The sequence below is a fragment of the Bombus bifarius genome, unplaced genomic scaffold, assembly GCF_011952205.1.
Source record: "Bombus bifarius isolate JDL3187 unplaced genomic scaffold, Bbif_JDL3187 scf7180000008218, whole genome shotgun sequence".
NCBI classification, from domain to species: domain Eukaryota; kingdom Metazoa; phylum Arthropoda; class Insecta; order Hymenoptera; family Apidae; genus Bombus; species Bombus bifarius.
This window is the reverse complement of record NW_022884519.1, coordinates 492,236-517,533: the sequence shown is the minus strand read 5'-3', so window position 1 is coordinate 517,533 and position 25,298 is coordinate 492,236. Positions and strand designations below refer to the sequence as shown.

The following is a 25,298-nucleotide window of genomic DNA, read 5'->3' as shown; positions in this document are numbered from 1 at the left end:
GTAAATGCTGGCTATTGTATACTGTCTGTGAGTATTTTGAATTCAGTATATGCGTTCATAAAATTGGTCAGATAATGTTTTAAATTTGTTGAAAATATGGAAAAAAGGTAACCATGCATGGAGGAATTGTTAAGAAAATATAGTGCGTGCTAAAAACTTTAATTTGGTTCCTGACAGAGAATAAGTCGTAAAATACGAAGTTATAATTAGGTAAATCATTTTATTTCGGAGTTTCAGTGGATTTTATAAGTTTTCTTTCGTAGTGTATTAATATTTTATTCTCTCTACAGAATTCTAAGTAATACTACAGAATAATCACAATTTATTATATCCAAATTCATTTAGGTACAGAATTTCTTATTAGATCACAATATAATCTATATAACTATACGATTACATTAATTTGTTAACTTTTAAGTGATCAAATTAAGTTAAATAGAATCAATGCAAATCTTGCAATCATTTTAAAATAAATTCATCATACAGTGTAATTTCTTATTTATACATTTCAATTATTAGCTATAGCGTCTGTGCAATGATCTTCTTGTATTTTTTTAATACTCTGGTAATGTTTTACTGTATAATGACGTACATTGCTGCTCACACAAGATTTGCATTAGATTATATGTACATATACATACAGAAGATATTCAAATTGGGAGCACAACTACTGTTATCATGCTATCATTATAGAATGTTTATAATCTACTAGTACACTGTTACATTTATGAAGATCATTTTTATTATCTTTATCAGTATCTAATAATTTCTTTGAGAATGTAAAATTTATACAACTGTAAAATTTTACAATAATTCGTAAGTATTGAATAGTTAACAATATTCATTGGTATGTAAATTTATCAATGTTGGAATGTCTCGCAATAAACAAAATGAGAAAAGACGAGTAAAAAAGTAATTAAAATATTACCATATAGTAAAGATGATAACATCAAACAATAATTGTCCTCACCAAAAAGAAAGTTGGTCTCTAGATGTAATCAATTAGCATCTGAGAATATTTTCACAATTGTTTTTACATAATATGCTGTGATCAATCATTGGTATTTATAATTATATATAAATATCATTATACCATTTACACAAACTGAGGTATATGGTAACTTTTCAGGAATTCTGTTCGTATTGCCTTTACGGCATATATAACTCAAACGAAAATAAATAGTTCGCTTAATTGGTACATACATCGTTCAATTTCTATACTATATTCGGTTAATTTTGATAATTTTCAAAATCGTCGAAAGAGTGTATCATATATCGTTACAATAATTCCGTTCTATTAAAATTGGAAATACTATTATAGATATTGTTGCTGCTGCAGCAAGGAAATTCATGTAAATTCAAATCACATGATTTAAAATAACGCTTTTTTTTCAATTTTCACCAATCATCGTTAAGTCGTAGGCCATAGATACGTTCGTTGCTGCAGTAAGGAACGCGTCAATCTTTCGAAGACGAGGGTGGGGATTCCCGACTATTATCGTTCGTAAAACTAGATAATCCGAGACCACTAGTTTCATGACTCGAGGAACTAGTTGGTGAATTACTCGAACTCCTGGCGCCACTGAGTGGTGTCACAGTTGTATTATCAACCGGTATTAAACCTTCTTTCATTCTCTTCTTCTGCTTCATTCTTCTGTTTTGGAACCAAATTTTTACTTGCGTTTCGTTTAACTGCAACGCTGATGCGATTTCAATACGCCTTGCTCTGGTCAGGTACTTGTTGAAGTGAAATTCTTTTTCGAGCTCTGTTAGTTGTTTGTTCGTGAAGTTGGTTCGGCCGGTATTGTTGAAGCTACCTGCAATACCGGCCATAGGTCCGCCGGTAAGACAGTTCACAGGACCGCTCGTCGTAGTTGCGTACGGGGATCCGTTTCCACCTCCAACTGTGCTACCGCCATATTCTCCCACATTTAGATTTGTCTTTGCTGCTGCAACAAATTTTGATCTTTCTTTTTATTTAGGAACTTTTTATATAAAATTTACAAGCGCGTTTATATATATTGAAATTCTTTGCTTTATATTTACTATTCATAAAAATGTTAGCACTAGCAGTAACAATGCGAAAGAACTATTTTGACGTAAAGCTTTAGAAAAGTAAAACATCTGTGTAATTTTATATATCAATTACAATTACGAGATTCTAGTCATTAAGATTTATTATCAATATTTGTGTGATTCAGAAGGGCACATGTTGTGACTCAAATTCCTTTCCATCTTAATTATAGATGTCAATGCCCTTCGTACGTGACCGATGCGTTAACGGAAGAGGTTAAAAGTAATATATACCGAATTAAGCTTAACTCTGGTCCATCGAGCGACAGCCGTTTGTTGCCCAACACAGCTGGTCAGTGTTCTAAGGAGCGAACCTGTCCACCCTTTACCGAAGACCGATAGGGTTAAGCCCTAAATCTGGATCAAATTGCATCAGCTGTTGTCGAATGTCAAGGGTAAGTTGTTACGTCATTTTATTTAGCCCGTATTTATCAACCGATTGGTGGTCACTCTAAAAGCATACTCGACTTGGATCATGTTAACCACCTTTCCCTATACGTGTATGTAATCACGAGATCGTTCAAATATTTTACTTCAAAAATAATAATCGTATCGAGCTGTCTGACAATATGTATATGACCACAGACAGAAATTAAGTTTCGTAATTACGATCTCGAGTCAAGTTATGTTGACGAGTGCCTATAGTCAGCTGTCGTGTTGGACTGACAGGCAAACGAAACAAACATAATATAGCCACACGAACCATGTTTCACATAATTTCGTCTAACAATTTCGATAATAATTTTACGGAGTACAATTTTTTATATCAATCGAATCGTAACACACCGTCAATGAAGCTCACTCGGAAACTCGATACGAAGTTGCAAATTGTTTACACGCGTGTTCATTAGCAGGGAATTTTTGGATATAAAGCAATGCAACCAAACTTATTCTAACTAGGGAGAAATGCGTTCTGATGAAAAAAGGTGGCGTCACTTACGCATTATGGAAATTAGATTGTTATTTAGCCTACCGGTATGTGGAAGTCAATTTACTTAATGGCAGAGGGCGGACGAAACTGTCAAGCCACCGCCTTAGAGTCACATCTTCTTTTTCACCCGTGTTTGCCTGTATTGCTCCATTCCCCTTATCACCTTTTTATATTTTACCGAATATTAGAAGTATTTAATTGAGACTCAAACGTATATTAAATCTAACTCAAACGAAAATCAACTTATTTTGTACGGATTTTATTTCACAGATTTTTCAAATAATCTGATAACATCAGTCACTTAAACATCGCGCTCGGAACTTAGCCGGCGGCCATTAAGCTCACGCATCTTCAAGCTGAATAATCGAGTTGGACAAGTTCTATTAGTCCACGAGCCGGCGTGGAACAATGGAATGTTTTCCGTTTTCGCCACTCATTCATCAATTTAGCACCTTAACGGAAGGACAGAGCGTGCGCTGCCGCTGATTTTCTCCTAGCCAGGCCGGCGAACGTCTCTATACATCAGTGATCATTAGTGCTGCATCCAAGTTTTTCTTGGATCTTTTAAAATTATATTTTTATAGAACATGACATGTTCGTGGCAATGGAATTATGCGTTTCTTGCGTTGCCTGGGGTTTGTATATTACTATCTCATAAGAATGTGGATACAGAATGGTGTAGATAGAGACGTAAAGGTAACAGACTAGCTGACAATCGTATCGTAAACATTGCAGTTCACATACTTTTTGAATCAATAGAAAAAGATGATATATTTATAGAAAATACGTATCCCTTCAATTGTAGTATCTCTTATGTTTGTAGACAGTTCGGGCACTTGTTGATAGTTTTCTCTACTCGTCGTACAACAGAGAAGAGGTTAATTCTTTGTGAAATTATAAATTGAAAAGACTTCTTTATATATAAAGCTTTGTTTTCATTGTACACACTGGTATGAACACATTTCGAACCAATAAAATAAAATGTACATAGTCATACAAAATACGAGGCATCTCTGCAATCGTAGTACAACAGAGAACAGTGTAATTCTTCGCGAAGGTATGAATGAAGAGTATGAAATAAAATTTTTACATACGAAGCTTCCTTTTCGAGGAAGATAACTTTGAAAATTCATCACGTATACGTTTACTAATTTTAACTTTTTGAATGAGGAATCACCACTTTTCTAATCGCATCTAAGATTGTAGAAACACCCTGTATAAAACAGAAGTCTCTTCGCGTCACTTTTAACAGAAAAGGTGGATCTTCCAGCAAGGAGTTACTTTGTCAACTAGATGCAAGAATTCTTGGTAATCCGTATTACTGTTTGACCATCGTTCAATCGATAAAATTCTTGCTTACAGTGTATCGTGTACCAGGCGGCTTTGCAATGGCAGTCGGTAGCCACGTCTGATTTCATTTCTCGAAAAGGCAAATCCCCGAGAAACGCTCGCTCAGGTGGAATGAAGGAATCACTTTCGATTAAGCGTTAGCGTGATATCCTGGCAACTGCTACTTACTCTGCGACGAACATTAATATTAATATCGATTAAAATTGTTTAGTAGTACAATTATTAGATCGCGTTACCTCCTCAAGTAACATTCATAATACTTTTTTGCCGCGTTTTCATCCGATAACATTTTAACGAAGGAATGCTTTTGTTAATTTTCAGACGGGCGAAATAGTTATTACGGTTGGAAGATCGGGAATGCAGATTTGCTCTTGCAAAGAAATTCCAAACATTGTGTGTAAGGAATTGGACTATTGTCGATATTAGTATACATTGGTGTAATTTATGCGATGTACGAGAGGATGTTTTGTAATGATCGTTCGAGTTAATTAGACTCTCAGGTAGTTTTTAAATAATGCTAAGATTAACTTAAAATTATATTGCTGAAGTGCAAATGAGAAGAGAACAAGGCACAAGGGACAGCACAGGCTAAAGAATAGACAAATTGGCATGGGTTAAGGATTACAATTGGCCATAGCCCAAGGGAACCATAAATTATTTTCAGGAGTTTTCTTCACTTCTTAACTTTCTGTTAACTCTCTTATAGTCACATTCATAACATAGATCACGTGTCCAATTGAATAAAGCAAAATTCTATATCTGTTACAAATCTTGGCTTTAGTTTCTATTTTTCAGGTAAAGTATTATTAAATATAAATTACTAGAAAAATCACAAGATTACCTATTCTACTCGTATGTATATATCATGTATGTTTCAGTGAGATCGCAGAAAATTCTTCAGAGATTTCAGTCCATACTCCTCGATCACAAAATGCCTTACAATTATCCATCTCTGCTTCGATAGAGTTCCCTCAAATCTCACTTCCATAGAGTTTACTTTAAATGAAATACGTTTCGCGTAAAATTTCCTCATGATAAAATTTCTTTCAGATTAAAATTTCTCTCGTCAATAATGTTCGGCGTGGTCATGGTTCCCAGCGAAAGTTGCTAGTAGAAGAACGACGAATTATTATATCCCTCGAGTGGCGCAACGTCAGTCGACCAAGTGCACTTAAGCTCGAACATGAATGTAATTCTCGCACGCTCGCGCGAGCCTATCGTCACACATGCGAAACACGTATACACGAGGTAAAACACAGGGAAACAGCAGCGTGGCCGCGGTTTCGAAGCATGCATGCCAGTCAGGCTTCGTTCAAAGGCCCCCGATTAAATCTCACCTGGCTTAATATTATTATTTTACGTGGCGCCTGCGAGTGAAAACGAGCGACCCGACGAGAGGGCGAGGAAATTAGAGAGAGTGCGAGGGGCGGGCAGGGAAGGTTGGATAATGCCAGTGGATAAAAGCAAATGGAACAGTGCAGGAAACACTGGCCGAATATCGTTCACGTGAACGATCTTTGTACCGTCTATGCAACCGTAATTCCAGTTATTTAGCCTCTCCTCCGACCTCGCCGGTTATTCGTGAGTAGAAACATTGTTCTGACTAGGTGTTTCCAGGTCTATTACTACTCAAAACTATCCAAGAACTGTTCAAAAAGATGCTTTCGTCATTAAGGAGTCGTTCGATTGTTGTTTGCAATTTATTGGGTTCGCAACTAAGTAATTGCGGATTTTGTCAATGTCATCTAATGACAAAATCCGCAACCACTTAGTTGCCAATCCAATATTTGATTTTTTTGAGGTCGGTGGAGGAATGTATAGAGTAAGGAGGTAGGAATTAAATGAAGCTTTTACAGAATCGAGATGTTGCATGGTTTTTACCCGTTCATTGTGAATCAGATTTTTGTTACATATAAATTGCCTTGTTAACAAATAGTTCTGCGCCACACCTGTATCTATGCAGTTAATCTTTATATGTACATAAATTGTAATCATTCGAACATCTATTACGTCCATTATATCTATTACATCTATCACACTATGTATACAGTGGTTCACGTGGAAGTATTATTATATATACATAATGTATTATATTATACATGTTACACGAGACATTTTGAAATATCACGAGCAAAGATATGACTATTATGATTGTATTGGTTGCACAAAAGGTTTAGTTTTTTACGGCGAGTGTTCAAATATTGTTGGTAAATTGTACATGTCTTAAAGTTAAATATTCATCGATTATTCAAGTGCTACGAAAATATGTGCGTTATTGTATATCTGATAGAAATGGACACTCGGTTTGTATCACGCATCTAAGTTGGTATCATACACATATCTTGAAAGTACGTGTCGACTGGTCATGTGTAGTGAATGTGTTAATTACAAGCTTTAATCGGTTCGTTTCATTATATGTACGTTGATAATTCGTTCTGAAAGCAGGGGAAAAAGGAGAAGATCGAATCGAAAATAAAACAGGAGAGGTAAAACGAATTGAGATCGAGTCTCTGCGAAAACATTAAGATCAATCTGGTTTAGAGTTCCTACTCTCGATCCGGTTCTTCGAGGATGCGTTTATTAATCGTAGAATTGCGATCCTGCGCGTCGATAGGGAAAATATAGCTATGTAATATGTAGCCATTCGGTTTTCATCGTTATAATTTATCAATTGTTAAATAATTATGCCACCTATAATAGCATAAAGTATCGTATTCTGTGATACCTACACAATAAATTTAACGCAGGAACTCTAGTCACGATAGTCTTCGATTCTTCAGATACAAAATTCAAGAAAATTTTCTTCTAACCTAATATTAAATTATGTAACCTTCTAATATTAAATTATGTACAATAAATATACAATCGAGGGAAAGGATGAAAGGAGGTTAAAAAGTATTATTTCTTGTTGTGGTTACTAAAAAGAAAGTCGATTAATGGCAATCAATTTTTATCTATTTTCACTGCATTCTGATTGTTTCTAATTCGTGCTATTCTCCTAATTAAATTTAATAAATTCCAGGATAATATGTACGACGATTTGGTACACCGAACAAGCTTCTTTAATGGTGCCGATAAAATCGTAAGACGTTAATCCGTTGATTATACGGGATCATTTGGCCTTGTGGTAGGGAACGTGCCCCTGTTAGACGAGCATTACGCAATTCAAATATTATTCAAAGGCTAAAAGCTAGGGGGGCAGGGCGCAGATGACGTAGAAAGGAACTAGAGGGGATGAAATGTGTGCGTGCGAGCAGCCATAGGGTATTATGTTACCGGAAAGATGGACCTGGATAAGGGCACCAGTTTCCTTCCTCTTCGGATTTTCTTCGTTGTCGAGCAATGGTTTTCTTCTGTTTTCGAGAAAATTTCTCTGTAAATCGAGGATAAAATTTTGATCGGCTGTGCTTGGTGATCGGCGATTCATTAACTTCATATCGATTTTTAGTTTCCATTATATATTATCTGTTAGGAGTATTATTTATTTGGAAATTATATTGCTTATTGGAAATTAAATAAATTTGCACCTGACCATAGTAAAAGTTGATAATCATTGAAATAAATTATTAGAATTCTTAGAAGATTAATCGTGGCAATTTGACTGTTTTGCTGTAATAGCGTGTTTCAATATTCCAACTGTACCGATAACATTAAAATTGGTCTAGTCATTTCGCAGTCATTAATTCGAGTATTTTAATCATTTTCTTATTACGATAGTATTGCTTGCGTTTCTAGAAATCCGAACAGGGTAGGCCGTAGGTAAAAAAAAAAAAAAAAAAGGATCCACTCGTCAGGATCCAGCTGTATTTGAAACTATCTGATTTCCACATCCGATTACATGCTACAACGCCATCCTAACTTCTTTTAAGCAAACATTCCACTCATATCCCCGTATAATTGAATGTTTCTTTACAAAGACCAAGCTTGAAGCCTGCACGGACCTCGAGTAATTTTCCAAGGTTGGTCGTTAAACATAAACTTAGGAAACAATCTCTTTCAATATTTATAACAAAAATAAAGCCATTAGAACGTGTTATTATGGAACAAGTAGCATATAGTAGCCATCAACCGGTATACATCCTCGGAACATCTTGTTGCTGTTTGACATTCCGTAATAACTTGTTTAATTTATTACCTTTAAATATTCCGCGTTTATACTCACCGCCTTATCTCGGTCCATAATGGACGTTGTAAAATGTCATCGTTCATTTTTTCCGAAGTTTCAAAAGCAATTTGCGGAGTTATGTCGCGTTTTACCAATAAATATCGAGTCTGCTGCGCAGAAGCCTTTCGCGAAACGCGAATTGTTCGTTCGTCGGTTGTAACGAAGCTCGTTGAACGGCAATAAGGGATATCGAGACGTTTAACGAGCCTCGTAAAGTCGTTATTGTTGCTTGAACGACGTCAATAGCGCGATCGTGTTTTACGTTTGTGCGCGTGCTTTGTTACAACGCTCGTTCGCCAAACGTTCCTCAAGAATCGCTCCAGGATTTGATGTGCACGAGTTTTGTCGCGTCACGATTCCATATGCATTTCTACGGCAACATTTTATTTCACTGGCCAAAACATCAAATTCCTGTTAGTTTAAAAAACATATTCGTATGTCTTCCTCTTCAGCGAAGTGTATTTTTCATCAAGTTCTACGTTTCATTTTTATGGTATCAAATTTTTGTAGTGTACTATAATATTAGTAAATGATGCAAAATTGACTATATATGTATAGAATTAGTACCAAAATGCTGTAATAGATATAACGACGCGTAAATACTTATTATGGCGAGCGTATCTGAACACCTGAACTCGCCGAGAGACAATAGATATAACAATGACAATGCATATGAATATATATGCATATATATTCATGTAATGGGAGTTCACCAGCTTTCTCCGCTATCTATTGGGCTGGCAAATAACTAACTAAACTAACTAGCTGCCAACCCAATAGATAATTCTTACTCAATAATATAATAAGTCATGACACAGATGATTTTTTATACTATTGATTCCACTATGTTGCGTTATTACGCGTTAGTGAAGATCAGAAAATTCGACAACAGCTGTTTTTTGTTTCTAGCAAATCGTTTATTTCGTATGATGAAAGTAATCGAAGAATACAACATCTTATTGGGTTGGCAACTAAGTGATTGCGGAGTTTGTCATTAGGTGGTAATGTTAGGTTAGTTGCTAATCCAATATTATTTTTTAATTGACCAAATATTTCTCAATTAATCGCGTAATCGTTCCAATAAATGGAGTTCTATTGTACACTGAATTGAAAGAGGAAATACGAGCTTACATATTTGCGGCGGATAAAAATTTATGCGCGTGCGATTGAATGTATTTATAATATATTGTTCTTCGTATTTGATAGCCATAACATGGCACGTTATGGATTCTATCCACATTCGGGATATTGATTAAATAAAGAAAGGAATCACTCGCTTCCGGAATTTCACAAACAGTGAATTTAACAATCGGTGAATTTCCTTAACCCTTTGCACTCGGAATTTTATTTCAGTTTCGTTACCAGCAGCTGCCAACGCTTTTAAGTGTTTTATTTGAAATTTACTTTAACTAATGAATAAGACAATTTAAATAAATAAAGGAAGAAAGAAATTCACTTAAATATAGTTTTATTCACACTATTGTTGTATTTTGTAATTTTTAAGTGTATGATATATCTTGAAACAATTTCCAGGTTAGAATCTATTAATTTGGATCGACAAGGGAGCTGCTGAGATAAAAACTGATGTCGAGTCACACTCGACATAGCAGTGTAAAGGGTTAATATTATTTGAATACCGAGGATCTTTAACAACATATTGTTCGCAGGTATCTCAAAATTTATATTATTTATTACTATTATTAAATATTATTATATTATTTTTTAATTGTATCATCCTTCTAATAAACCGACCATTTAAATAAAGAATACGAATGAAGGGGAAATCCGATCTCGCCATTTATCTGTATCACGTGCTGTTATGAGAGCTTGCAAAAGAATGGATCTACTTACATACGTACGTACAAACGAATGTAACTATTGTACGCGTACTCTCTTTGCATCTGTCCGAGCAAATATTTTCTCACGATTGTACCGACTGAACGATAACGCACGTTACTCTAGATCATAGATAACAGATGGTTGGTATATTAACTTTCTGTTTTCTTCAATTTTTGATGACTCCCATAGCGAAGGCAGTCATGTCTTTTTCATTGAATACTTAATAACACAATTAGGATTAAATATAAGATCGTTTAGAATTTAGAGAATTCTTAAGGTTCGGTAGGAACAAAGGTTTTCTACGAGCTTTCTAAGCATCGTTACATGAACTTGTACGATATAGAAACTAATTTCTGATCTGTAATTAGCTAATAGATAAATCGTTTTTTCGAAAATTGTTATACAGAATATGTATCAATTGGATCTTGTCGATGTATATAAGAAGCAACAAAACAATTTTACTGACACAATTTCCTTCTGTTCGACCCCTTGTCATCGGGTGTCACGATGGCTACTTTGATTTCAGCATCGCGATAACCAATGTCCTGAGTCACTATAAACGGTGGGCTTTTGCAAACGAGATTTCGATCGAAACTACTTGGCCAATTATATAAAATCGACTGTGTACTATCAATGATCTGAATAAACAATTACCTTACTTTGTAAAAATAAAAAATCTAGCTAAACCATTGGAATAAGGTTAATAGTATATGTACGTACTCAACGAGCAAAGTCTGAGCATGGTAATGAATTCCGTTTTTGCCTTTCTCTTTTTTGGTAAGAAGTGTTTGCTTTTTAGTTAAGGCCGAAATCTGAATTTCTTGGCATGATCCATAGTGCCGAACGATTGCGTGCAGTCAGCTTTATTTATGGCCTCGAGGTCAGTCGATTTCGCGTATTAAGATTAACATTTTTATTGGCCTTGTTGCCTAGACTTTCTTGCTCCTCTCCAATCGATTTATGATGCTGCTTATCGTCGCACGGTGAAATATAAGTTTCACTTATCCGATCGTTTTAAGATAACTTTAATCTAACCGCAATCCTAGCTAAATAAAAGTTCCATTTGATTCTTAAATTTAATCCTCGTGAAATCACTTCTATGTATTTATGGATAAATTAATTGATTACAAATATCTGTATTTAACATGTAAGGTTAGGTCTTTAAACTTTCTTTGATCTAAATTACATCACATCTGATTCTTTTAACACTTTACCGACCGATAGTCGATTAATCGGTTCTTGTCACCGATGTCTACTGACCGATAGCCTATTAATCGGGTTTTTGTCTCCGACGCTCACCGACCGATAATCTATTAATCGGCTTTTTATCGCCGACAATCTTTCTCATTATTTGAGCAGTAATTTGTTATTTAGGACTAAGGTACCTTGCTTAGTTGCGTCAGTTGCGTTGCTTTGTAAGCTGCCACAGTTTTATATCAATTTGAAAAACGTACCGTTCGCGATGAACAAAAAGAATGGTATTGGAGAGTTCAAATCGAAACAGAGCCGGCGCTAGGGAGAATCTGCGCCTGAGATGCCGGTCGGACGAGCGTATGCTGTTGAATCACTAGCAGTCGGTAAAATGTTAAAAGTTCGATGTACAAAGTCTGATTTAAAGATATACTGATTTCTATAGGGGTCATTTTCAATTTCTAAAAACCAAAATGATCGTTATCAAAATTAATGGAGATATTTAAGGCATAAAGAAGTCTTCGTTCTTTGAAGAACTTTAATGGAGGGCTTTGCCATGGAACTGATAAATTTCCAGACGATTTTTAATTTGGAAGAATAAAACGAGATTATAGGAGTTGTGATCTGTTCTTCTTGCAACTAAAAATTCATTAACAGATAACGCAGTGTAGAAAGACGTATCATTACAACGAATTACTACAAGATTTTGCTACTTATCCGATATAATCTCTCTAGTTAACCTCAACCATTTAAATGTAGGAAGCCATTAAAATATAATAGCATGGTAGTAGCCTTTGAATCTTATTAATTTCCTTTTTTCTTATCACCAACCTGATTCGTAAACCAAACTCATAAATCCAAAGCAATGTAATTATTTTTGAAAGAGAAACACCTACTATACACCGAGTTTAATTTTACAAGCCCCAACACGTTCGCCTTCCATTCACCTTCTTTCCTTTCTTCCAACTCCAACATCAACCACCTCCACTTCCATCCCTCATACACACACACACACACACACACACACACACGTTCGATCTTCTCAAAGCAACACCTTTTCGCAACCCCAAACTCCGACATGGTCGCAGCATTGAACTCGAGGTTTTTTCAGCACTCGAGCCACGCTCGCGTCGTCGCGATATATCGTCGGTGAAGTGCCGCGGAAATGAAAATCACCGTTGCGCGAGACACGTGGACAGGGTGGTCGTTGATTGTCAGCGCGTTGCAACGCGGGCGCGAGCGAGCTAGCAAGAGAGAAACAGAAGGAGAGAGAGAGAAGGGGCGAGTGACGAGGGAGCAAAGGGGAGTCAGTTACTTAGGCAGCCGGCCAGGGTTGTTGCGGGACTTGCGGGATCCGGGGTTGCCAGGTTCGGCGGGTGGCAGCCCGGGTGGAAACACGCGAACGATCCTCTGATCCCCTCGCGAGATATCGGCCACTCACTCACGCGTCCGCCGACGGCCCCAGCCGCGCCGCAACACGCTGCCCTGCCTGCTTGACTGCTTGCTTGCTTGCTTCCTTGCTTGCTTGGTCAGCCGCTCCACTCTACCTTCGCTCGCAAACTGACCGACCTACCTCTTGCTTCTTCGTTCTGTTTTCTTCCGCTCTTCGTGTACCAAGTACTTGAGCCTTTCCGGCCACAGAGAAAGAGAGAAGCTGTTCTTTAATTCTGCCACGTTCTTGCGCTTATTTTTCATCTAATCGTGTTTTTCTATTGTTCAAATATTTCTTAACATTGGCAATGAAAGAACGATGCTGTAAATTTTTGCTGGAAATGTTAAAAGTCTTTTTGTTTGGTGAAACAAGAGGAGAAATAGTTTATTCAACTTTTTAGACAGTTTATTAGGTTAGCAACTAAGTGATTGCGGATTTTGTCATTAGGTGGTATCGACAAAAGCCGCAGTCACTTAGTTGCCAACCCAATAGTTCCATTTGGCTTCAGTTGGTTTTATTTTATATTTTCGTGGAAGGAATTTTGTAGAATAATTGTAGTATTTGGAAATGGTTTACGCAGCTTTTTACTGCAATTCAGTTTCATTGGTTTGATTTCTTGATTTTATCCAGAGTTGAATTTTCTATGGTGAGTTTAGTATTTGGGTATTTATTGCTCGCTGAAAATTAAGTTAAGGAGAAGGTAGCGTGGGTGAAACAGGATGTGAGATACACAGTGTGTGATAAGAATAGTTTGCAACAAATAACATTGTTTATGTGTTCCTTATTGTAAGTATTTGGGAATTACGTGTTTTCTACTTTTATAAACTGCTTTCTATTGTTGCAATTTTCAGATCTTTTAATATCTTGCTCTCGTTGTTTTAGTTGACTTTCACACACGTTTTAATGGTACACCTCGTTCTTCTTTAAGAATTTTCCTTTTACCATTACTTCACGACGTCTCATTCTTTCTATTTTGCACTCCACTTATATCGCTCGCGTTTTCCATTTTTCTTATCCTCTTCCTGTTCAATCTAATCGCTGGCTTATGATCACGGACGGTTTAGGTTTGCGATAATTTGGTCTTTTTGCGCATGAGGAACACGTCAGTTGCATCCGTGCCGTGTTATTTCGTTCACATCCTTTTTCCACTTTTGTTTCTCCTGCTTCTTATCAAGTTAGACGATTTCGCTGACGTTAAACGTTCGTCGATCGTGTTATTTGTATTTTTGCAATTCTCTTTGCTTCCCACTTTTTACAGAATTTGTTATTGTTTCTATGAGCTTTTCCTTTTTCAAAATCGCTCGACGCTGATTTCTCTAGCTCGATCACAGGTTTTTCGTTTTCTTGTTTGAAGTGTTATGGTAACTGTAGCTGTGTGTTACGAAGTCCACGAGGAAAACGTAGCAGCAGGAAATTCAGGAAGAACTGCTTCGTGTTCAATGTTTTGGAATTATCCTTGAACATAGTGCAGATAACAATCAATAGACAAGTATAAAAAACCATTGTCCAGTTATTAGTATTGTATTTTATTCTGATTCTCCAAACAATGAAGAATTTTAACATATATTTGTTAAGTCTGGCTATTTTACCATGTCAGTAAATTTCCACTTCATTATTGTTTAACAAAATAACATAATGGCGAATTAAAACATAACAATGAATTAATAATCAAAATGTCTAATATTGTAATTTCATAGTCACAAAGTCTTTTAACTAATCACAGATAGATTTATCTGTATTTTAAAACAATCCAAATTTTGGAAAAAAAATAAAAATTCAGTCTTTCCTTTATCTGTCTTAGAATATATTCAAAACGTGTTCAATTTACTCGATAAACGACACGATTCTTGAGATAAGGTTTTTACTGGCACGCTCTCGTCAGCAGCATTGCGATTGATGAAGTCGATTTGAAGGTTAGCTCGATACGTGACGTGACGTCGTAAAGCAGCAGCACAAGAAAGCTGGTGTGTATACACGGTGGAACGTAAAGGGCCGACGTTCGTGGACGAACGAAAGCGTGCAATGAAACTGGCCGCCTACTCTCTTCGTAAGTAACGCGAAATGTGCCGTAAAACTGGCGAAATGGCGAAAACACGGCAACCAATTCGACTAGCAGCGATTCCTTGCAATTGCTTCTGCACTTTTTTGCATTAGCCCTGATTTATGCTAAATTACCTAATTTGTAATATTTCGGGCATTATTCAGACTTCATTTTATTGTAACAGACCTTGTGGTACGTTCGATTTCTTATTTACAATACTATTTCATCACTGTGTCTAATTTTTAAAAGTTCCAACATCAGATGATCTCAATTTTCTTCTTTAGTTATTTGCCCTTATTTTCTCGATTTTTCAAGATTTGTTCATATCTATGGTTTTATTACTTTTCTATAACTTAAATCGTAATGAAATTTTCAATAGGTACAGAAGCCATGACAATTCTGTGAGATAAGGCAATTGTTAAAAGATCATATATATATATGTATTCTGTTGTTAGAGAAGATTTTGTAGTATAAAATAGTGATTCGAGAGAAGTTCCAATAATTCCAAGATTTTTTGATATCTAAAGTTTCATTACTTTTTTATGACTTAAATCGTAACGAAATTTTCTATTGAAAATGACAACGCGAGTTCGCGCCCGCCATCCATATGCAGATGCGCTAATTACAATAATTAGTAACTAGAAGATACTTCTAGATATAATCGATGGATTTAATCGATAGGTTTAAGATATTCTTTTGTTTTTATCCCTAGCCCATGTAAGAAAGTGTAATAAAGGTTTTTCGACTCAGAACGGTGTGATAGATTCATCCAAAGAATAAAATAATAGCTATTGCGATCCTACCTCTAAATACAGAAATAACAACATGTTCAATAAATATATTGGATTGGCAACTAAGTGATTGCTAAGTGAAGCATTACCACCTAATGACAAAATCCGCCAACCCAATAGAACCCATTCTATAGAATAGAACAATTCTGTGAGATGAGGCAATTATCAAAAGATCATATATACATATGTATTCTGTTGTTAAAGAAGATTCCTGTAGTATAAAATAGTAATTCTAGAGAAACTCCAATAGTTCCATCTATTCTTACTTTCTATGAAATAAGTTGTAAAGAAATTTTTACCATTGAATCTATGTCGCTTTTATAACCTGTGGCTATCTAGAAAATTATATTCTGTTACCAAACAAGTTCCTTTTAATAAAAGGCAGTGATTGCAGAAAAATTCGAATAATTCTACCTATTCAAGCATTCTCTGTTATTAGAAGAGGGAAAAAGTGAGTACATATACATACATGACGAGGTAACGTGTTAGTTTCTAAAACCAGCACGAATACAGGGAATTACTACTGTCTCGTGCAGGGGCTTGCTTATTTGTTGCGTCGTTTTTTCCTCGAGCGTGTTGGCCAATCCTGCTATTGATTACAAGAGAGAAGAAATCGAGTGGTGTATGATAAATCGGGAGAGCTGACAGCCCCGTGACGCTTGTTTCTTCTCTCTTTCTCCCTTTTCTGTTGGCCTTTTTCTCCTGCTTTTCTCATGAAGAAGGGTGGTGGTCCACACCGGGCGTCCCCATAGAGATTCCATGGACCCCCGGAACGCATTATGGAAGCATCGAGGGAAAAAGCACAGCTATTGTGCTCTGCTGGCCAACCAAAAAACTTCACCAACCAAAATCTCTCGAAATCCCCCTCCATTTTGCTCCGCCCATCTCGTTATTTCGGTTAAGAAGCTGCCTCTCCTCTGGAATTGCGTTACATCCGTTGGACGAAAGTTTTATTCGACGAACGCAGATTGATAGTAAGTTTTATTAAATAATTTTCTAATTTTCTGTATCGTTTTTTATTTGCATAAAAGATCTTTTAAGATCTTCTATTAATGTAGATTTTATTTAGATAATAACGTGTATCATTTGTAGGTAATTCTTTTATTCAAAGTATAAAATGTTATAAAACCAATGAGCTTCAGAAGCTTCATCTTCTGTTGTTTTTCTTATGGTTGTTATGTAATGTTTCAGGATTGTGAGACAAGACAACGTAATGCAGATATACACCAGAAAGGGATTCACTAAAAACAAATCCATTTGTCGTTGAATTAATTGTACAGTATGTCAAGTAACATATCGAATATTCTTGCAAGGTGAGACTATAATATATATAATATACAATAATTTGTCAAAATATAACGTTGAACATACACAACATCGAGCGTATTAACCCTTTGCACTCGGAATTCTATTTCAGTTTCGTTACCAGCAGCTGCCAACACTTTCAAGAGGTTTGTTTGAAATTTACTTTAACTAAAAGATAAGACAATTTAAATAAACAAAGGAAGTAACAAATTCACTTAAATACCATTCACACTATCGTTGTATTTACTAATTTTTAAGTGTATGATATATCTTGAAACAATTTTCAGGATCCTGCTTTTCTTTCACACGTTTCACAAAAAAAGCTGGGACTGAAAGAATGTCAAGAGGAACTGAACAAAGGTTCTGAGCTACTTTACATAAAAACACAATGTACTTGAAGATACCTGTCGCTGGAGAGAATTCAGTAAAATAAGTAAAAAGATAAAAAGATACGCAATGTTTTTCGAATGGTATCAGGTGGGATAACGTCGTATCGATAACGTCGATGGCAGTCACGGTTCCTTAATCTAAAACCTTCGGCCGGAGATCGTTAGATTCTATTGCCGCGTGGAAATCGCGGATAAGGAACGCGGGACCGGAAGCTCGTGGCGGCGAAGGGTAAAGGGGTGAGCGCGGCGAGGGCGGCTCAACGTTTCGTTTGCATGTCCCGGTGTAATAAGCGTCACCCCCGGTGACTTCTCGGCCGGCGTTATTAATTCGATTATAATGAGCTATTAAGCGAAACGCTGGTAATCCTGACAAGCTCCATTCAACGGGCTAGGCTTAGCTGCTCGAACCCGGCGATTGCTTGCAACCCTGTTCGCTGTTAAGCAAATTATCAGAGAGGGGAACGCTTCGAGCCTCCTACTGCCTTCTTATCGTATTTTTACGACACCTTGATTTCAATTTTTAAATCGTTTCCGCAATGTCTCCGTTCAGGGTAAAGTAATTCCTCGACGACGGATTTAGGATGTTAAGGATGGCTGACAGGATCGTTTTTCTGCTTAATAAATAATTGAAAGACTTTTTTTGTGAACTGAGTAAATTGCGTTTGAAATATTAATTAATCTACGTTTTTAATATTTTTTAATATTAGATATGTTCTTTTCATATTTATAAAATGAATACTTTCTAATTAGAAAATGATATCTAGGTTGCGTTTGTGTAATGACTGACTCTTAAAGATGTTCTTTTCATATTTATAAAATGAATACAAATTTGTATAATAATTCAACTATTCCATTAGAAAATGTATATATCTAGGTTGCGTTTGAAATATTAATTAATCTGGCTTTTTAATATTAGATATCTTTCAAATGATGTGTAATGACTCCTAAAGATGTTCTTTTCATATTTATAAAATGAATACAAATTTGTATAATAATTCAACTATTCCATTAGAAAATGTATATATCTAGGTTGCGTTTGAAATATTAATTAAACTGGGTTTTTAATATTAGATACCTTTCAACTGATAAGTGTAATGGCCCTTAAAGATGTTCTTTTCATATTTATAAAATGAATACAAATTTGTATAATAGTTCAACTATTCCATTAGAAAATTTATATATCTATGTAGTTATTTATAGTAATTTATATAGGTAGGACTTTTTCTCAGATAATTTCTCAATTATAAGAGTATAAAGTATTTCGTTACTAGGCATTGGTATTTATTATTGGTACGATACAGAAAATATTATATTAATGTATATAGCGGGGAAAATTGATGCTGAGTAAATGTGTAGTTTAACACTTTGACTGCCACGCCGAAATCACATGTTTCGCTGAGGATACCACGGGTATATTTTTATTATTCAAAGCATATAATGGCAAAATAATAATAAATTGATGATGTAAGACAACATTCTTCCCCAATGGACCGTTTATCTTATTGGTGGTCACGGGTGAGCACCGTGGCGCCTTGCTAACAGTTGATAGCGACATATAATAACAATGCTTCGTTCCTTTCAACAAACCATTCGCATTCGTTGTTTCGTCGTAAACAAAACGTGCAGAATTGACTATTTTATTTCTTTAGTGAGGTCAGTGGGATGTTTTCTTTCTATGAGAAGTGTTGAAAATGATAACGTGAGTTCGTGCTCGCCATCCATATGCAGATACGTTAATTACAAGAAATAGTAACTAGAAAATAGTACTAGTTACAATCGATAGATTTAATCGATAGTTAAGATGTTCTTTGTTTTCTATCCCTAGTTCATGTAAGAATGTGCAATAAAGGTTTCTCTGGCTCAGAACGGTATGATAGATTTATCCATAGAATAAAATAATAGCTATTGTGATCCTACCTCTGAATAAAGAGATAACAACAAGAAGAAATATCCTATTTGAAGGTTTTATTTGTTACAATTTTCTTTCTAAGATATTGCATTATTCCTTTCCTTTATTTAAAACAAAATAAGAATTGTTGATAGGTTAACTTAGTATATAATAAGATAGAAGAAACAATTAGGCGATTAAGTATTGTTACAAAGAGTCAAATCAGCTGACTTAAATCTCCGAGTGAATGAAAAAAACAGCACGTTAATTATTGAAAACAAGAACGATATTATCATCGAATATCGATTTAACATCTGAAAACTACATAATGTAATTCTCCTTCGAATTCCATTCCAATGCCTCTAACTACCTGTTATTAATCACTTTTATGCCTTGGTTTTCTAAAAAAAAAAACAAGTAATCGAACTAGTCACGTTAGATTATTCCCTGGTACCTATTCATTGGTCGATTAGCTGCTAGTCGTTAAAATTGAAATTCCTTCTTCTATATATTCTCGTTTATGTAATAACGAAACTGGTGCAATGTCTGATGGAAAATACCTTTCTGCGTATACGGCTGGTTGAATGGGGCGGGGAAATCGACTTTAAATCGCCGGAATTCGACTGATCTTTGCTCGATAACAGGCGTTGTTGCGCGTTGCTTATTCATGAAGTTTTTAACAGTTTGACAACTGAACTAGCCACGACCTGAGTCCTGCGCTCGATGAAATCGCCTGGTGTTTTTTTTCTCCCCTATTTTCGTTTCCACGTTTATAATTACACGCACTTATGCAAATCGTTAGGCGTTTAACCACTCGGTACTTTTCACTCGATCTATCTGAGATAAATTGTTCGTCCGTCACATTCAATTGCCGTTTTGCGTAATGTGATTACCGTGTCTTTCGTGCAATCTTTAGGTTATCGCGTTCAGTTCTGTATTATTAGCATTTTATATGATTTTTCATTTTTTTTTCTTCCTTCCTTCCTTTCTTTTTGCCTTTTTTTAAGCGTTTGGTCATTTCAATGGGTTGTTAGCATTATTTTTTTTTTCTTTTTGCCTCAAAACGATCGTACGCGCTACGAAAATATATCGCTTTTTAATTAAAGCTTTACAGGCGCGATACCTGTTATCGCCGCGGCGTTTCTTTCGAAATGATCAGATAACTCGAGTGCAAGAATTTCGTTCTTAAGCGCGAATCTTATCAGGGCTTTTCGATATCTATCGTGATCACTATCGAACCCAACGTGCGTGATAAATCGCGTTTGGTATGCACGAAATATCTTTTTCCGTGTATAAACACGCTGTAGTAGGATCGTTTATGTTGTAAAAGGAAAAAGAGAAAAGATTCAGGAAATGATAAATAGCCATTACAATTTTCTATCTACAGTTCTATGTAAAGGAATAAGACAAAGTAGCAATCAATTTTCAAACAAGAAACAAGTAACAATTTATTAGTTTTCAGTAAGAAATTTACACCTTCCAAGTATCGTATGTTACGTAACACGACGATCATTCCGAATATTCGATTTCAGATTTTTCAGATATCACTGTCGCACATAGCGCGACGATCATTTTTCAAATCGTCCAAGTGTTCTAAATTTACATTTTCGAAATGCCAACGTTTCTACATAGCGCGTCAATGATCTTGAAGATTCTTCAGATGCTGCAAAAATTGCCGCTATTGAGATACAAAATCCTCTAAATGCCAGAAATATCGGAAAATGTTGAAATTCAAAAGGTCCAATTATCAGAAAACTGACCAACTATTGGGTTGGTAATTAAGTGATTGCAGATTTTTCCAACACCATCTAATGAAAAATTCCGCAATCACTTAGTTGCCAACCCAATATTAGAACATAGTTTTAACGTCATAACTCCGATGATAACTTGTTCAAATGCTTGACGCCACGAATCAAAGCATCAGAGATCTATCGTGGCGAAGTAATGGAGAGTAGTTTGCAGGGAAGAAAGATAGCCGACGAGCGATTCGCAAGTGGTAGATTTATGGTTGTGGAGCTACGGTATTCTCGTAAAAGCTTGGGGTGTCTTCTGTTACGCGTTGCATTCGTGTGCATAATCTTATCAAGCTCGTTTACGACTGTCGCACGGGCGTAAACAGCGGCTAAATAACTCAGCCGAAGACAGTATAAATACCGATAAATTTTCGTTCTATCTCAGTAAGCCCTCTTATCATTTGCTGTATCGAATTTTGATTTCTACCTGGCTCACGAATAACCGCGTGGATGTCTTCTTTCTACAGAAACGTTAAACATATACGTGTTTGTTATACTTCGACGTTTCGTCTAACCTAACATTCTTCGCTTCCTTTCGGTATCTTTGTAATTTTCACGCGAGATAATTACAGTTAGTTACCATGGCTCGGTAATTATCAGCGGTGCTTCTTAATTTGTCACGTAGAAATCGATATCTACATCTTGATTTTACGATGTTGCAAATCATCGTTGAAGCGTCTGGTATTTGATTCATTTGATTGCGTGAAATAAGAACAATTCCGAGTTGAAAAATATTAGCTTGTTCGGGAAGTTTGTAGCGAGAGTTATGAAACGTCTAATTAGAATCAGATTTCCTGCCATCTGCAATTTTACGAATCCTCTCTTGAAAAATCTTTCGTCCCTTTTGACAATGAATTTCTCCAAATAGCTTTTACAAACTTTTAAAGCATTTCATCTATGTCTTTCGAATAAGTTTTATAGAAACCGCAACAAATAATAATGAGATTTTACTTTTAGGTTGGCAACTAAGTGATTACGGATTTTGCCATTACCACCTAATGACGAAATCCGTAATCACTTAGTTGCCAATACATTTAACCAATGAGAAATATAGAAGCGAATATTCCAGCTGACTGAAAAAATTCTTCTCTTTCTCTACGAACTTCTACCTCTCGTATCAATGACTTTTTTATGTTTCTCGGTAATTTGCCTTAATATTCAACGAAGGTAATAATTTATTGCAGTTTCATAATGGAAATTTTTAATAAAGACGTTTTTCGAACAACCCGATCTTTGGTAAATTCTGTGTACCCAATCATTCACTTTTAATTAATCGTAATGATAAATTGTAGAATAATAATGATAGCTAGCTCCGCGAAGACAGGAATGTGGCTAATCGCGATCGGCTGAGAAGCATGTGCAAGATTAATGATGTCTGTCGAACCGGAATTACGTGTCACGTTTTATTAATCTCGTTACGTGTAGTTTGCGTTTGAAAGGCACTAGGTCGTCGGCCAACAAGTACGTCACATTTTAGTTGTCCGTCAATCTTAATTGAATTCACCACCCAGGCGAAAAACCTCTCGACTTCGATGCTTCGAATGGACCGCGTCACGATTTCACCAGCGACGGCCATTCGAGATGCACGAACTTGTGTAAAGTGTCGTCAACGAGCGACAATTGGGTCGTGTCGCGACACTTAAACGTTACAAATTGTTGTTCCAAGAACTCGGGGTGAGTAACGTGGAAAGCAGCGATGGAGAAGTCTGTTGAAAGGAAAATACATATTTCCCTGTTTTTTCTTTTCTTACACCTAACCCCAATGCTGCGTGTTTTTAACACGTCGGATGTGAACGATAGGAACATACAGAGGCTACAAAAAGTGCAGCCAAATATCCTGATTTTTCAACGAAGCGTTCTATATATTTCACTTTTACGGTACATTTTTGTACTCATATTTTTGATATATGTGGACTTAAGTACTTGGTACGTACAATGCCATTTTTTCTAGACACTATATTTTCTAAAATTACAAACAATTTTGTCTACTTTTTAAGATTTCGTAAATTGTGTCCATATCACTCAAAAATTTAAATACGACAATTCTTCTTCCTGGATTTTACAAAGAATTGAAAGAAGTGAAAATAACCTCTATTTGCAAACCATATACGACTTTATGACTAAAGTCGACGAAGTACGTAGATCAAACGCATCAAATATCGAAAAGGTACCTGAACCTACTTTTCATCCGCATTAATCAACGATAACCCGAATGAAATCATCGTGGAAGATACAAGATTCAAAAGTAACTCTATCGGACCGTCTTCTCGATTGACCATTAATTTTCCATGAGATAGGAATCAATAGAGTGGACAGGCACGATTCTCCCACTAGTGACACTTAAAATAGTCATCTCGTTGGATAAACAGAAGCTGAATAACGAGCTGCCTCCGGATCGCCCCACGGACCAGTAATTTCACGCCAGTCAAACCTCCTCCCAAATCATCGAATATCAAAATACGTACCAGCTGGTTTGGGCACGTTCCTCTTCACTTGCATCCATTTGTAAGTGGGTACGTGTGGCTGTTGCGGCTGTTGCTGCTGCGGAGGATGGTGACTATGGGGATGCTGTTGATGATGATGTCCGTGACTATGTTGGTGCGGGTGTTGAGGATGGCCCGACTGTTGCAACACGTGATAACACGATGGATCCGGATTTTCCTCTTTGTAGTGGCCAGCGGAATGTGCACTGTAGTCGTTTTGTCGGATTTGCGAATGATAGTGAAGCGAGTCTTCAGTGGTGGGCAGCTGATGTAGATAGTTGGTGGTACCAGCGAGCTGATAGTCGGGCTCGTGATGATGATGGTGGTGATGATGGTGATGACTAGAAGACTGATGGTGCAACTGTTGGTCGTGCTCCGTTCTCGAGTGGCCAGCGGTCATCATGGGACCTTGATGAAGACCGTTGCCCGAGGAAGAAGCGGGATGGTGATGATGATGATGGTCGTCTCTGTACGCCGCTTGCTGAACGTGGTAACTCTGGTGAGGATCTACCGATCCATGGGAGCCGTTCGCGTGCTGGTGCTGCTGACCGTACGATGACGACGAGGAAGCGTAGTCCAAATTAGTATAACTCAGACCGTTCTCCGAGGAGATTATCGCGGTCGTGGAACCATCCTCGTGCAGAACACCCGCCGACGGCGAGTAGAAGCCCTGTGGAGGCGTACCGGAAGATGTGGCTGACTCTGACGCCAGGAAGCTCTCCGAGGAAGAGGACGAGTAAGGTGAGACCGCAGTCTGAGGGAAGTAGTGTGCTGGAGCGAGTTCCGGCGAAGCTGGCACAGGCACGTGTCCCCCGACGGACACGGGTTGATGATGATGATGATTTCCTTGACCCGTGCACACGTAGTTGGGGTATGAGTCAGGCTTGCCGTAAGTTCCGTACATGCCCATGTCCATCATCATCATCCTCGTGGCGTGGAGGCGAATACATCAATTGGCCACCTGCTGCCGGGCTACCAGCGTGTCCTTCGGTGCGCGCACTCTTTCACTGAGGAAGGGAGAGAGCAATTTGCGGAGAAAGGAGCGTTCCAGCGATTAGCTTACATCTCGACCAACGGCTAACACGTTGACTTCCATCTACACTTTTCTGTATCCACGATGCTTGATAATTGTGTAATGATCAATGGAAAGCTTTAACTCAAGAGCTTGCTGCGATTATAACACAGAAATATCACTGGTTGACACACTTTTTTTTACCAACAGTCCAGGCGTACGATATTCCTTCTGACAGTGTTTCACTTGCTTTCAGACGTTAGTCAACTTCATCATAGCTTCCTCCCCTTACTTTAACATCCTCGGCGTGGTTCAAACCCTGATCAACGTCAACAAGTTGGTCGTAGTAGACAAAAATATCTAGAAAATCGCGAATACGCGAGAAATCCCGAGGCAGATTGCCGGAATCCGCCAGAGCACGCGGTATTGCGTCGTCGCTGGCGCAAGTAAGCGGAGAAACAGCGAACGCGTAGACGTCGATCCGGTCGGCGAGAGTCGCTGAAGTGGACTGGCTAGGTGGACTGGTCTGGCGGAAGGCGGCACGGTCGAACGCTGCACGCAGGTGAGATTGCGAGCCACAAGGGTCTGGTGTGTCCAGTTCTCGCCTCTCTCTTT

General features: G+C 37.0%; 1 protein-coding gene and 1 long non-coding RNA gene across 3 annotated transcripts; one reads left to right on the top strand and one right to left on the bottom strand.

Annotated features, from left to right (window-relative positions):
* The first annotated feature begins 99 nt into the window (after positions 1 to 99).
* Positions 100 to 3,782, top strand: LOC117211137. The gene is made up of 3 exons (XR_004488207.1): positions 100 to 210; positions 2,247 to 2,468; positions 3,275 to 3,782. It is a non-coding gene; the product is annotated as an uncharacterized LOC117211137 (long non-coding RNA).
* Positions 204 to 25,298, bottom strand: LOC117211132 (homeobox protein Hox-B1a). Of its 2 annotated transcripts, none has more exons than XM_033454745.1 (2): positions 23,654 to 25,298; positions 204 to 1,946 (listed from the first exon to the last, which is right to left on the bottom strand). In XM_033454745.1, the coding sequence occupies exons 1-2, from the start codon at positions 24,594 to 24,596 to the stop codon at positions 1,459 to 1,461; spliced, it is 1,431 nt and encodes a 476-aa protein (XP_033310636.1). In that variant the 5' UTR covers positions 24,597 to 25,298; the 3' UTR covers positions 204 to 1,458. The 2 variants fall into 2 exon arrangements, with proteins under 2 accessions (XP_033310636.1, XP_033310635.1); XM_033454744.1 differs by having other exon boundaries at positions 204 to 1,949; positions 23,654 to 25,297.